Here is a 13,365-nt window from a genome sequence, read left to right as displayed (position 1 = left end):
CTTACTTTTTACACACCTGAGTCTGCTGCCATTACATGTTTTTTTTTACAGTTCATAACTACAATATTTTTATGTTTTCATGATTCCAACTGCTCATTGACATCTAGAAATATCTAAAACCTCCCAAACATTTTCAGTGCAAAAGGAACAGAGATCGATTTCATTGAAATATTGGATGGATTTGATGAATTCCTCTGATCTTTCTCTGATGAGCATCAATAAGAAATAAAGATCCATGGGAGCAATTTTATTTTTGTTTTTATTTCTTCTGGCTGCAAAATAATTTCCAAACATTTTCATTGTTCTGTGAGCTTTAAAGCAGACTTCAGTCTAAAACAGCACCTGAGCCTTGAACGTGTTATAAAACCAGCATGTAGGCCTCCTTGAATTTGACTGTTTAGTTCTGCAGGATTTGGAGCTAGAAGAACACGACTCAAACTGTGTAGCACGCCATAAGAAAACATCGCAGCAACACCTGAATTTAACTGAATAAAAAACTATTTCATCTGAACACACTCAGAGTTATTATAGATTTGAGAAGCTTTGACACCATGAGGGAGGTGGTTTGCTGGACTCACGAGGATCCTGCCTCATTTCACAAACACCTTACTGAAACAGAGAGCTGCTAAACTCACCACTCCTTATACCAATCATGCTTCACACAACTTCCAACGCAGAATAAAACCAGATAGACAACAAGGTGAGTATCAGCTGATCTCAATGAAGCTGTCAGTCCCTAACAATACAGACTAACAAAAGTGAAAAGTCTGAAACCTGAGCTGAGGGATCCTCAGGGGATTAATCCTGTGACTCCTACTGTGGGAGAAAATGAAGCTGAGCTCCACAGTGGCCTCACAAACAGCAACATGGGGATTTTTATTTAAAGAGTGAGAAAAGGGGAGCAAAGAAAATAATTCCAAAATGAAGCCAACATGTGCTGCACAGTGAAGCTGAAATAAACTCTTAGAGTGAAACACTGAAGCAGCTCTGATGAGCTGAATAATCAGTAATCAAAGACACACACGAGTTTAATGGTTCAAATAAAGCACAGCAGCAGAGACTGAGCTGTCCTGGCTCAGAGCGCCCTCTGTTGGATTTTCACTCAAAGTGCTGTATTTACATTTACAGCTGTCTTAATGCAGGCTGAACATCAGAGAGGAATAATAATGAAAAATAATGAATCAAAACTTAAGTACCAAAACCAAAACTTTACATGTGCACCATGAACGAGTCACAGAGATGAGAAGGAAAAAGGACGAGTCAAAGGTGTTAGTGGGATAGAAACGATCAAACAAGATGATGAAAGTTCCAATCTTTATTCATTTCATTGTGAACAAGTGTGTTGTACATGTTAGAACAACAGAACAGTTTCTCCATCCTGTTTATGATATTTCACACCAGGTGAATGAAAATGATTAAATTTTAACATTTGTACTCATGTCCATGGACGGTAAATTTTCTGAAACTTGGGAATAGTTTAAAAACAGGAATCAACTAAAGGTCAGCTTGTTCTGCAGCTTCTGACTGAATCTCATGGTCTTCATCAGGTGCATTTTGCTGGGTTCTGTTTTTAGGACTTCTTCTCTGGCTTGGCTTAAACTTTGATTGATCCACATTCCCCATGGAAAAAGATTGGACTGACTGATTGACAGGACAGATGATCAGAGGTGCAGAGTTATCATCGTCATCATTGACCCCGGGACAGAAGAATGGGTAGAGTTTCCCGGTGAAGGAGCAGCCAGTAAAGGAGTAGATAAGAACTGCACAATCTACATCATAAAAGGAGACCAGACCCTCCTCATAATCCACAAACACCCCCACCTTCTCAGGATAAGACTGAAGCAGGAGACGGACTTCAGGATCCTCAAGAGCCACACAAATGTTTTCATATACTCCTACAGTCCAGTAACCTTTCTCGGGACTCGGTGTGATTTCTTGTTTCCTGTTGACTGACTCTCTGACTACTCCTAAAGCCCATTCAGTCTTTTCTTTAACCTGAACTTCAAAATAAAATCTGCCTGAAGAGAGACTCTGCTTTCCTAAAGCGACAAGCTCTTCAGAAAATCTCTTTGGGTTGTCTGGAAGATCATTCTCTTCTTCACCACAGTGTACTTGCTTTCCATCATCAGACAAGATGAGATGATGATTTACTGTATCAGGATCAAGAGTCACATCCACTGCATACTGCTGGACCCTCTTCAACTCAGCATCAAACAGATTCTTCATGTCTTTACTGAGTGTCTCCTTCAGCTGATCCACAGCTCTCACCACAGCTCTCACCACAGTCCCCTCATATGATGGTGGATGGATACTGACCTCTGTCCAGTCTTTGGTGGTTGGAGCAGCTTTCAGAGAGGAGAATCTTTGGAGGAGGTGGAGGTGGTCTTTAGAGCATGAGAGCTGCTCCACCTCAGAGCTTCTCTTCATCAGCTCAGAGATTTCCTGTTCCAGATCTTTGATGAAACCTTGAGCCTGTTTCTCTGTTGTTTCCTGTTTGTCTTCAATCTGCTTCACGAGCTCGTTCAGGCGTCTGTCAACAGACTCCTTCAGAGCAGTGAAGACCTGAACACCTTCTGCTTTCTCTCTGTCTGCAGCATCTTTACTCATCTTCACTGACTCTTTGATCTCCTGAATCTTCAGTCGTCTCTTCTGGACCATCTGTTGAATTTCAGTCTCAGTCTTCCCCAGTTCTGCCTTCTTTCCTTCATATTCTTCTCTCAGAGGAACAAACTCATGAGTCTTGTGGTCTATAACAGAGCAGAGCACGCAGACACATGTCTGATCGGTCTTACAGAACAGCTCCAGAGGTTTATTGTGCTTCATACACATCCTGCCTTCCAGGTTCTCCTCAGGATCGATCAGCTGATGTCTTTTCAGACGTGAAGCTGCCAGGTGAGGCTCCAGGTGAGTCTGACAGTAGGAGGCCAGACACACCAGGCAGGACTTCAGGGCCTTCAGTTTGGTTCCAGTGCAGATGTCACAGGGAACTTCTCCTGGTTTGGCAGCTTGTTGCTCTGAGTTGCTGCTGTTGACTTTATGCTGAGCTTCATGTCTGAACTGAGAAATCATCTCAGACATTAAAGTCTTGATATGCGGTTCAGGTCTGGTCTCAAACACCTTTTTACACATGGGACACTGACACCTGTCACTGATATCCCAGTGTTGACTGATGCAGTTTTTGCAGAAGTTGTGTCCACATGGTGTGGAGACTGGATCAGTGAAGACATCCAGACAGATGGAGCACAGAAACTGATCTTCAGATAGGAGACAGCTGGCAGCAGACATGTCTGCACTCTGAGTGAGAAAGAAAAGAAAATTTGTTTATTTTAAAATTTATTAATTCATCTTATTTTCTGTTTACATAGGATCTAGACTTTAATATGGCTGGTAATGCACAACACACACACACACACACACACACACACACACACACACACACACACACACACACACACACACACACACACACACACACGTGCACGACAAGGTAATGATGTGTTGGTGTAAGTGGAGAAACCTGGGGCAACCTAATACAGGCATAGACAATCAACACAATGATTAAGAGGAGAAAATAAAACTAAACACAATACAAAAGAAACACAATGGTACTAAGATGAAACAGGAAGTGAAATCCAACAATTAAACAGGGAAACACAGAGGGTCTATATAATATCTTCTTGGTGCTGTTGTTCAGATTCAGATTCAGAAGACTTTATTTATCCCCGAGGGGCAATTGAGAGACTGACCTTGCCAACCGTACATACAATACACAAACATCACATTGGGGAGGCAGGTCAGGCTAGGTAGCTGGCCGGTCAGCCGCACGAGCAACGACCCGGAACCGAACAATGGAAAATAAACAACATCAGGAAAGACAAGGAGAAAAAATAACTCCCCCCAGACTGAGCTCCAACAGAGATCAGTTTGAGAGCAGAAAAAAAAACCACCTCTGCACATAGCACATGAAAACCTCTTAATACACCATAGAAACACATGACAAGCAACAGGGATGGGTAAAGGGTGAGAGACAGCCAGTGTAGACAGCGCATCCGGGCCTGCAGCCAATGCGCTGGTCTCCTTGATCCACCGTCAGCATCGGAAGGGAATAAGCGTCGAAGGCGTTTGGAAGGGGAGGGGGGACGAGTGTATATCTGCATGTGTATATGTCTGTGTGCGTGTGTGTGTCCAGAGTTCAGCTGAGACAGTGTCCTGCCAGGCTAAGTAAACAGTCTTCCAGCCAACCCAGGTGGCCTTGCGTAGGATAGGAAGAAACCGTCTATGCACAGTCTGTTATCAGGGTGTTTTTGTTCAGCTCCAGCCTTGAGACCACAGCTGCGATGGTGGTTTTTACTTTAGTGTGAACAGCTCATGTGAATTTCAAAGCTGCTCTAGCAGTCCAACACAGGTCTCTCAATCTCCCGTTGGAGAGCCGTGAGCTTCTCCATGATGTTATCAATCTTGTGCTCAAAGAGCAAATTCTGAGAACTCACGACTCGTCCCATCGTTTCAATCCCAGCGGGCAGCCTTGTGGGGTTTTGAACAGCCGATTCCGCTTTCTTTAATCTTTGATAAGCCAGGGCAAAGCCAGCTCCGATCAGCAAGAACCCTGTTATCATGGTTCAGAAAAGGTAGATATCTTCAATGTCCTCAATCAACAGTCCCGCCAGGCACACAACCCTCCAGTTATGCCACCCGTCCATCGTGTATCCGGCAGGGAAAGTAGCTCCAGGACACTCAGGCTCACCCGAGCCCAGGCTTCTCGTTGAGAAGAGGGTGTCAATTGCATTCAGGGACCAGTTGATCAAATCCATAATTCCTCTTTTATGTTTTAGAGAACAGACTGTGAGAGAGTGTTCCAGGGAAAGAGTAAAAAAAATAGACGAGACTAGACAAGGACACAAGAAGCTAAGCAGGGAAGATAAGGGAGAGGAGAAAAGTGTGACCGCCTTCGCCAAGAGCCAGAAGAGAAGAGCCTAGAGTAACACTGCATCTCGGTCAATCACAGTGGAGTTTGGGTCAGGTTAGTGTTTGGGGACTACAATCTGATCATCGTTAGGGTTTGGCACGTGGTGTGATGCTGTTTCCACATCTCAAAACTATGACATTACAAATTTAAGCCCAGATCAAATAAAGGATCATTTTAAACTGTGAATCATGCAGAGCTACTCTAGGTGACTCCAAGAATAAAAATATGGAGCTGGATCATAAGTCCACGTTAACAAGAAAAACGTGATTATCAGTTATTTGGAATCCTACGTGCTATCATGGGGGTTGGATCCTAGTAAAAAGCAGAGTGAGGAGCAGGTGAAACAGGTTCAACTTCTGCTGATAAAATAACACAAATGGTTGTTGTTGTTGAAAATGTTCTGTTCTGTAGATTTGTACTGAAGAAGAGCTCTGCTAAAAAAGCTCTGCTTACTGAGTAGCAAACACACTGTACTTCCTCTCACTCCTTCACAATAAAAGGAATCCGCTGCTTTGCTTTTATTGCGAAACAGCTAAAGCAAATAGAAACAATGAGTACAGGAAGTGATGAGTACGCAGTAATAAAGCAGGCAGACTGAAGTCCAAATGTAATTCACTTCCAAAGTCCAAAGAAGTGACAGAGCTAAATGTTTGCACAGTCGATCTGCGGATGAATGATCACGTTTCTATTGGAACCAGTGTGGCTGTGACGAGTCAGCATGAATTGAACAGAGCGTTGAATGTGATCAGCTATACTCACTGCTGTTTGTAGAGACTCTGCTGTGTTGTTGAGGAAAATCTGATAGACTCAGTTGAATCTCCCTGCAGGCGTGTCAGGCACAAAGTGGGGAGCTTATCAGACCCTGAAATTAGAGATTTTAACTCTAAACGTCTTTTCTCTGTCCAACAAATGTAATCTGATCAGTGCTGCTATTAAATCAACTCTTATTTCATCATTTAGAAAAATGTGAAAACACCATCTTCAGCAGCGTTGCAGTCATATTTCCTGACACAGAGAGAGTTTAAGTTTTAAACAGCGTGATCATGATATCTGTACTCACCAGTGCTGGACAGAAGCTCTGCTGTGCTGTTGAAAAAGGCTGGATGAGCTTAGTTTAAGGTTCCTTTGAGGAGAAACAGATTTGCTGAGGTGCAGCTCTCGCTTTAACTTTCAGGTCTCGCCTCTGACACTGAAGCCCTCGTCTTTCAGGTGTTGCTCCACCTCTGACAGGTGGTGGGTAAGGGAACACTTTATAATACGCTCAATGACAAAGGGTTTAATTTCCCTAGAATCAAGTGGAATTTCCATGTATTTTACTTGAAACTACAATGTACTTGTTTGTACCTAGAAAAACTTAGTGGTTTATACACTGAAAATAGGGGCTAATAATTACTTAAACTGTATAATCCTGACTCTCTGTGTTCTGTCCATTAGAAGGAGTGAATAAGCAATTTGAAGTTGTACGTAACTTCTGAGTATTTTACAGGAAAGCAAACAGAAATGATACTATTAGTCATTTTATGTAGGGCCTGAGTAATTTTTAAGTAGTGTTTAAATAATTTATTAATTAATTTTAAGTTTCAGTGGAAACAACAACAACAACAACAAACAAACAGAAATTCTCCATCTTATGTTGTAAATACACTGTAATTGTACGGGAACAGGTTATATTGTGTAATGTGTTTTTATATTTGTGTTATGGGCTGTATTGGTGTGCATCAGGAATGTTACACTATTCAGTTTCCTCTTACATACATAAAAACGTGATTTGAACTGTGTCCCTTTTTCCAACTTAGAAAAGCAAACAAACACTAGAAAATATTACTTTTCAATTCAGTTTCAAATATACAGCGCCAAATCACAACAAACGTTGCCTCAGCGTGCTTTATGTCGTAATATAAAGACCCTACAATAAAACAAAGAAAACAGGGAAAACCCCAACAATCATATGACCCCCTATGAGCAAGTGTTTTGGCAACAAGGGGATGGAAAAACTCCCTTTCAACAGGAAGAAACCTCCAGCAGAACCAGGCTCAGGGTGGTGCGGTCATGTGCCGTGACCAGTTGAGGGTGAGGGGAGGAAGACTGGACAAAGACATGCTGAGGAAGAGAGCCAGAGATTTATAATAACTAAAAGGTGACTGAAGAAGAAACCTTTCACACATCATGGGAATCCCCCAGCAGCATAGACCTATTACAGCGTAATTAAGGGATTCAGGGTCACCTGGTCCAGCCGTAACTATATGCTTTATCAAAAAGGAAAGTTTTAAGCCTAATCTTAAAAGTAGAGATAGTGTCTGTCTCCTGACTTCAAACTGGAAGCTGGTTCCATATAAGAAATCAGACTTTTGAGTTTTCTAGATAGGGTGGTCAAGGCTGGGTGTCAGGCTTTCAAATAAATTTAAACTCTGTCTGGGTCTCGTGGTTGATTAATATGTTAGAGTGGAAGATTGCTGCCACACCCCCTCCTCAGCCTGCACTTCGAGGATTCTGAGAATTAGTATGACTCAGGGGTACTGATTCATTTAAGCTAACATAATTATCCTGCTGTACCCAGGTTTCTGTCAGGCAGAGTAAATCACTTTGTTAATTACTTATTAATTCATGTACTAACAGACACTTAGAAGAGGGAGACCTAATGTTTACTGTTTTAGTCTTTGGTGCAAATATATTGTTTTTTTTTGAGATTTTTATGTTTAAATCATTTATTGATGATTTTTGTTTTTTTTCTTTTTCTTTTTTGAGCATACATAGTCTCTAAGGGGATGAGTGGATAACAGGAGGAGACAAGCTGCAGTGAGGCATGTAAAACTGCAACTCTGCTTCCTGGTCCCAACTCTGGATAGTCACATTTTGGGGGGTTTAATAAATACGAACTGCTGCACCCAAAGTGGGACAGATACTGTCTCTCCTAACAAGACCAGGTTTCCTCCAGAAAGTTTGCTAATTATCTATAAAGCCCACACAGTTTTCTGGACACCACTTAGACAGCCAGCAAGGAGACCATGTCACTCTGGGAAGGGGACCAGGAAAACCAACCAAATCCAACATTGTTTTGGCAAAATTACACACGATTCAATATTAATTTTTAGCGATTGTTGTAACCAGGTGTCGTTACTGCTGATGTGAACCGTCATTTCAGAGTGAACCACTGCAACAGCTCTGATGACCTGAATAATCGTTAATCAAACACAGGCATGAGTTTAATGGTTTAAATAAAGCACAGCAGCAGCGACACTGCTGCCCTGGCTCAGAGCGCCCTCTGCTGGATTTTCACTCCAACTGCTGCATTTACATTTACATTAAGGCTGAACACCAGAGAGGAAGAATGATTTAAGACTTAGCTAGCTAAATGTTTAAGTACCAATACCACAACTTTACATCTGCACCATGAACGAATGACAGGTTTGAGAAGGTAAAAGGACGAGTTGAAGGTGTTAGTGGGCCGTGTGTCATTATGTTCTGATCAAGTATCTCAGTCTTGAAACTAAACATAAAAATCATGGTACAAATGCATTTATGACTTGTATGATAGTTAAAATAATATTATTGATTCAAAACAGCAGCTCATTCTCCTGTCACTCCAGAGGTAAGATGACTAAAGTTCAGCAGCTGATGATCATCAAAGGAGGATAAAAGTTCAGATTTATATTTATGTGATTATGAACAAGTGTGTTGCAGTAGAACAGGAGAACAGTGTCTCCATCCTGACTTTGATAATGATATAAAACCAGGTGAATTAAAATAATAAAATGTTAATATTTGTACTCATATGTGTGCCTTTAAATATTGAAAGAAAAGAAAAGGAGAGTTTCTATTTACTCACACTGGACTTCCTCAAATGGATCATTTTCTTCAACTTGTAAACAGATTAAAAAATAAAGAGAAATCAACTAACGTTCAGCAGTTTGCCAAGTTCTGTTTATAGGACTTCTTCTTTGTGTTAGTTAAAATAATGAGCTTAACCTATAATTGATCCAATTTCCTCATGTAAAAAGATCAGACTGGCTGATAGACAGGACAGATGATCAGCGGTGCAAAGTTTTTACCGTCATCATTATTACCGGGACAGAAGAATGGGTAGAGTTTCTCGGTAAAGGAGCAGCCAGTAAAGGAGTAGATAAGAGCTGCATGATCTATGTCATAAAAAGAGACCAGACCCTCCTCATAATCCACAAACACCCCCACCTTCTCAGGGTCTGACTGAAGCAGGAGACAGACTGGAGGGTTGTCAAGAGCTATAAAGTTATTTTGACCTAAAATTACTGTCCAGTAACCATTCGCAGGACTCGGATTGGGGTCTTCCTTCCTGTTGACTGACTCTCTGACCACTCCTAAAAACCATTTGGTCTTTTCTTTAACCTGAATTTCAAAGTAAAATCTGCCTGAAGAGAGACTCTGCTTTGCTAAAACACAAACACCTTTAGAAAATCTCTGTGGGTTGTCTGGATGTTGCTTCCTTCTATCACCACAGTGTACTTGTTTCCCATCATCAGACAGGATGAGTTTAGGATGTGCTGTATCAGGATCAAGAGTCATATCCACTGCATACTGCTGGACCCTCTTCAGCTCAGCCTCAAACAGCTCATATGATAGTGGATGGATACTGACCTCTCTCCAGTCATTGCTGGTTGGAGCAACTTTTAGGCATGAGAAGCTTTGAATGAGGTGGAGGTGATCTTTAGAGCGTGAGATCTGCTCCACCTCAGAGCTTCTCTTCATCAGCTCAGAGATTTCCCCCAGCTCATGTCTGGTCTCAAACATGTTTTTACACACAGGACACTGACACCTGTAGCTGATATCCCAGTGATGACTGATGCAGTTTTTGCAGAAGTTGTGTCCACATGGTGTGGAGACTGGATCAGTGAAGACATCCAGACAGATGGAGCACAGAAACTGCGCTTCAGATAGGAGACAGCTGGCAGCAGACATGTCTGAAAGAAAGAAAAGGAAATGATTTCATGCATAATTCAGTCTTACTCATATTTAAAGAGGACTTGTTCTGCTTTTACTTCCTTCTGTCTCATGTCTCCTCTTCCAGTGGTGAATTTTTTTACTCTTAGATCCATTTGAGGACAATACCAGCCATTTGTGTTAGACAGGATCATGAGTTTGAAACAAGAAATCAAATGGGTGATGTTGAATGTTGTCAGCGCGAGTGCCCCGCAGGTTCAATGTCAGTTAGAGACATTCTGGAGTAACTTGGATGAAGTGGCAGAGAGTCCTCAGTGGGGAGGAGAGTGGTGTTTAGAGCAGACTTTAATTGACATGTAGGTGAAGGAGGCAGAGGTTATCAGGAGGTGTTGGGCAGGTATGGTGTTAATGAGAGAAACGAAGAAGGACAGATGGTGGAGGATTTTGCCAAAAGGATGGAAATGGCTGTGGTGACCATGTACAAGAAGAAGTTTGGAGAAGATGGCTCTAACAAAAAGAGTCAGCATGACATGAACAGAGCATTGAAACATGAATGTGATCAGCTGCACTCACTGCTGTTTATTGTGTTGTTGAGGAAAACCTGATAGACTCAGTTGAATCTCCGCCTCTCCCTGCAGGTGTGTCAGGCACAAAGCAGCGAGCTCTTCAGACCCTGAAATTAGAGACGAAAGGTTTTAAATGTAAACTTCTTTTTCTCTGTACAACAAATGTAATCTGATCAGTGCTGCTATTAAATCAGCTCTTATGTCATCCTTTTGAAAATGTGAAACACACCAGCTGCAGCAGTGTTACACTTATTTTTCTTGACACAGAGAGCGTTTAAGTTTAAAACAGTGTGATCGTGATCGTCTGTACTCACCAGTGTTGGACAGAAGCTCTGCTGTGCTGCTCAGAAAGGCTGGATGAGCTCAGTTTAAGGTTCCTTTGAGGAGAAACAGATTTTCCGCACTGAAACTGCTGTGAAACAAAAATTTACTTTCATTTACTGTCTTTATATTTGTTTGTTTTTACTCCTTGTCTGTGATCCAGTGTTGATGCAGAAGTATTCTAAGTCATAAAGAGATGAGACCGAACATCTGGATTTTAAACCAGTGTGATCGTGATTGTCTGTACTCACCAATGTTGGACAGAATCTCTACTGTGCTGCTGAGAACGGCTGGATGAGCTCAGTTTGATTCTTGTTTAAAGAGAAACAGATTTTAAAGTTCTTTCAGTTTCACTTTTCGAATTCTGATCCTGAAGTTCTGGTTTTTCAGGTGATGTTCCACCTCTGTCAGCAGGTGAGAGCTGGTGGCCAAGCAGAGATTTTTTTAAGTGATTATCAGCCAGGAAACATTCAGATGTATTCTTAAGCATGTGAGTTTCTGTTGTTCTGCTCTTCTCAAATGTTGTTCTGCTCTAAAGCTGCACCATCGTGTCAAGAAACCAAACAGATTCTCTCATGATTTGTGCAACTAATCATTTCCTCAAATCTTTACACAAGATGTTGGAGAGCACAAAGACCTTAGAAGCACTAAACCTGGAATTTTTTTTATAGCAAAATTTGTCTCAAAAGTGTTACAAATAAGTATGAGTGTAGACTAAGACAAATGAGTGCAGTGAACTTTAGAAGACTCTCAAACATGCTTAAATCCACACATAAATGCAGAGCAATTTGAGCACATGCAAAGCTTTTACAAATGTGTACATCCAAACCCAAATAAACACTGATCAGTTACACACAATTTATTAAGTTCATCTTCACGAATCTGATAATTGTCTCTTTCAATAAACTTTGTGTACCAATGTCTAAAACTACACATAACATCCCTTCTGCACACTTACAGACAACTTTTCAAATGTTTGTGTCACTACTGCCTCAAATGTAAGAAGACCAAACGTACACAGAGCATCCTCACAGAGAAGCAGCACTGCCTGCATAGCATAAGTTGACCATATGTTACTGCTAGATGTCTTAAGTTATACATGTTTGGTTTTTTTTGCAATAACAGGATTCAATGATGGAGACATTTCGGCCTTTATTTAAAAAGTCAGAGCCTTTAAATACTGCTAAAGAGGTTTGATGAAGTCATGTCCCTGTGATAGCTCAGAAGCACCTCAGATATATATGCTGACTCTTTGTAATATATTTTTACAGGAAAGCAAAACAGAAATTATACTATTAGTCATTTTATGTAAGACCTGAGTAATTTTAAGTAGTGTTTAAATAATTTATTAATTAATTTTAAGTTTTATCAAAAAGGAAAATTTTAAGCCTAATCTTAAAAGTAGAGATAGTGTCTGTCTCCTGATTTCAAACTGGAAGCTGGTTCCATATAAGAAATCAGACTTTTGAGTTTTCTAGATAGGGTGGTCAAGGCTGGGTGTCAGGCTTTCAAATAAATTTAAACTCTGTCTGGGTCTCGTGGTTGATTAATACCTTAATAAGTAATTAACAAAGTGATTTACTCTGCCTGACAGAAACCTGGGTACAGCAGGATAATTATGTTAGCTTAAATGAATCAATACCCCTGAGTCATACTAATTCTCAGAATCCTTGAAGTGCAGGCCGAGGAGGGGGTGTGGCAGCAATCTTCCACTTTAATTCATGCACTAACGGACACTTAGAAGAGGGAGACCTAATGTTTAATAATCCCATTTCACTGTTTTAGTCTTTGGTGCAAATATATTGTTCTTTGAGATTTTTATGTTTAAATCATTTATTGATGATTTTTTTTTTTTTTCTTTTTTGAGCATACATAGTCTCTAAGGGGATGAGTGGATAACAGGAGGAGACAAGCTGCAGTGAGGCGTGTAAAACTGCAACTCTGCTTCCTGGTCCCAACTCTGGATAGTAATCAAAGACACACACGAGTTTAATGGTTCAAATAAAGCGCAGCAGCAGCGACACTGCTGCCCTGGCTCAGAGCGCCCTCTGCTGGATTTTCACTCAAAGTGCTGCATTTACATTTACAACTGTGATCTTAATGCAGGCTGAACATCTGAGAAGAAAAATAATGAATCAAGACTTAGCTAGCTAAATGCTTAAGTACCAGAAACACAACTTTTCATTTCCACCATGAACGAGTCACAGGGATGAGAAGGTAAAAGGACGAGTTGAAGGTGTTAGTGGGCTGTGGGGTGTCATTATTTTCTGGTCAAATATCTCAGTGTTGAAACTAAACATAAAAATCATCGTACTAATGTATTTATGACTTGTATGATAGTTAAAATAATATTATTGATGCAAAAGGGGGTCTTTACAGCAGCCCATTCTCCTATCAGCTCAGAGGTAACATGACTAAAGTGTCACGGTTCTGGGTCCGTTGGACCCAGTATTTTGAGTTTATTATGTTTTGGTTTACTTTTGCGTCATGGATTATTCTTTATGGTTCTCTGGTACGGTGTTTCAGTTATCTTGGTGTGATGGTGATGATGATTATTGTTATTAGAGTTCCATGTTTCTGTTTAGGATTGTGTTCTCA

The 13,365-nt window shown here is 40.9% G+C and overlaps 1 protein-coding gene across 1 annotated transcript; it reads right to left on the bottom strand.

The window, feature by feature from the left end:
* Positions 1–1,300: 1,300 nt before the first annotated feature.
* LOC100709736 (E3 ubiquitin-protein ligase TRIM21) lies at positions 1,301–8,938 on the bottom strand. Its single transcript, XM_025902912.1, has 3 exons — positions 6,027–8,938; positions 5,726–5,828; positions 1,301–3,294 (listed from the first exon to the last, which is right to left on the bottom strand). The coding sequence occupies exon 3, from the start codon at positions 3,283–3,285 to the stop codon at positions 1,495–1,497; it is 1,791 nt and encodes a 596-aa protein (XP_025758697.1). The 5' UTR covers positions 3,286–3,294; positions 5,726–5,828; positions 6,027–8,938; the 3' UTR covers positions 1,301–1,494.
* Between the last annotated feature and the right edge of the window lie 4,427 nt (positions 8,939–13,365).

The sequence above is a fragment of the Oreochromis niloticus genome, linkage group LG23 (assembly GCF_001858045.2).
Source record: "Oreochromis niloticus isolate F11D_XX linkage group LG23, O_niloticus_UMD_NMBU, whole genome shotgun sequence".
Taxonomy (NCBI): Eukaryota; Metazoa; Chordata; class Actinopteri; order Cichliformes; family Cichlidae; genus Oreochromis; species Oreochromis niloticus.
Note: the sequence above shows the minus strand (reverse complement) of the source record. Positions and strands in the feature narration are given on the sequence as shown.

Bases quoted from the DNA above. Each gene is read 5' to 3' on its own strand.
- LOC100709736 (XM_025902912.1), bottom strand. From the start codon at position 3,285: ATGTCTGCTGCCAGCTGTCTCCTATCTGAAGATCAGTTTCTGTGCTCC.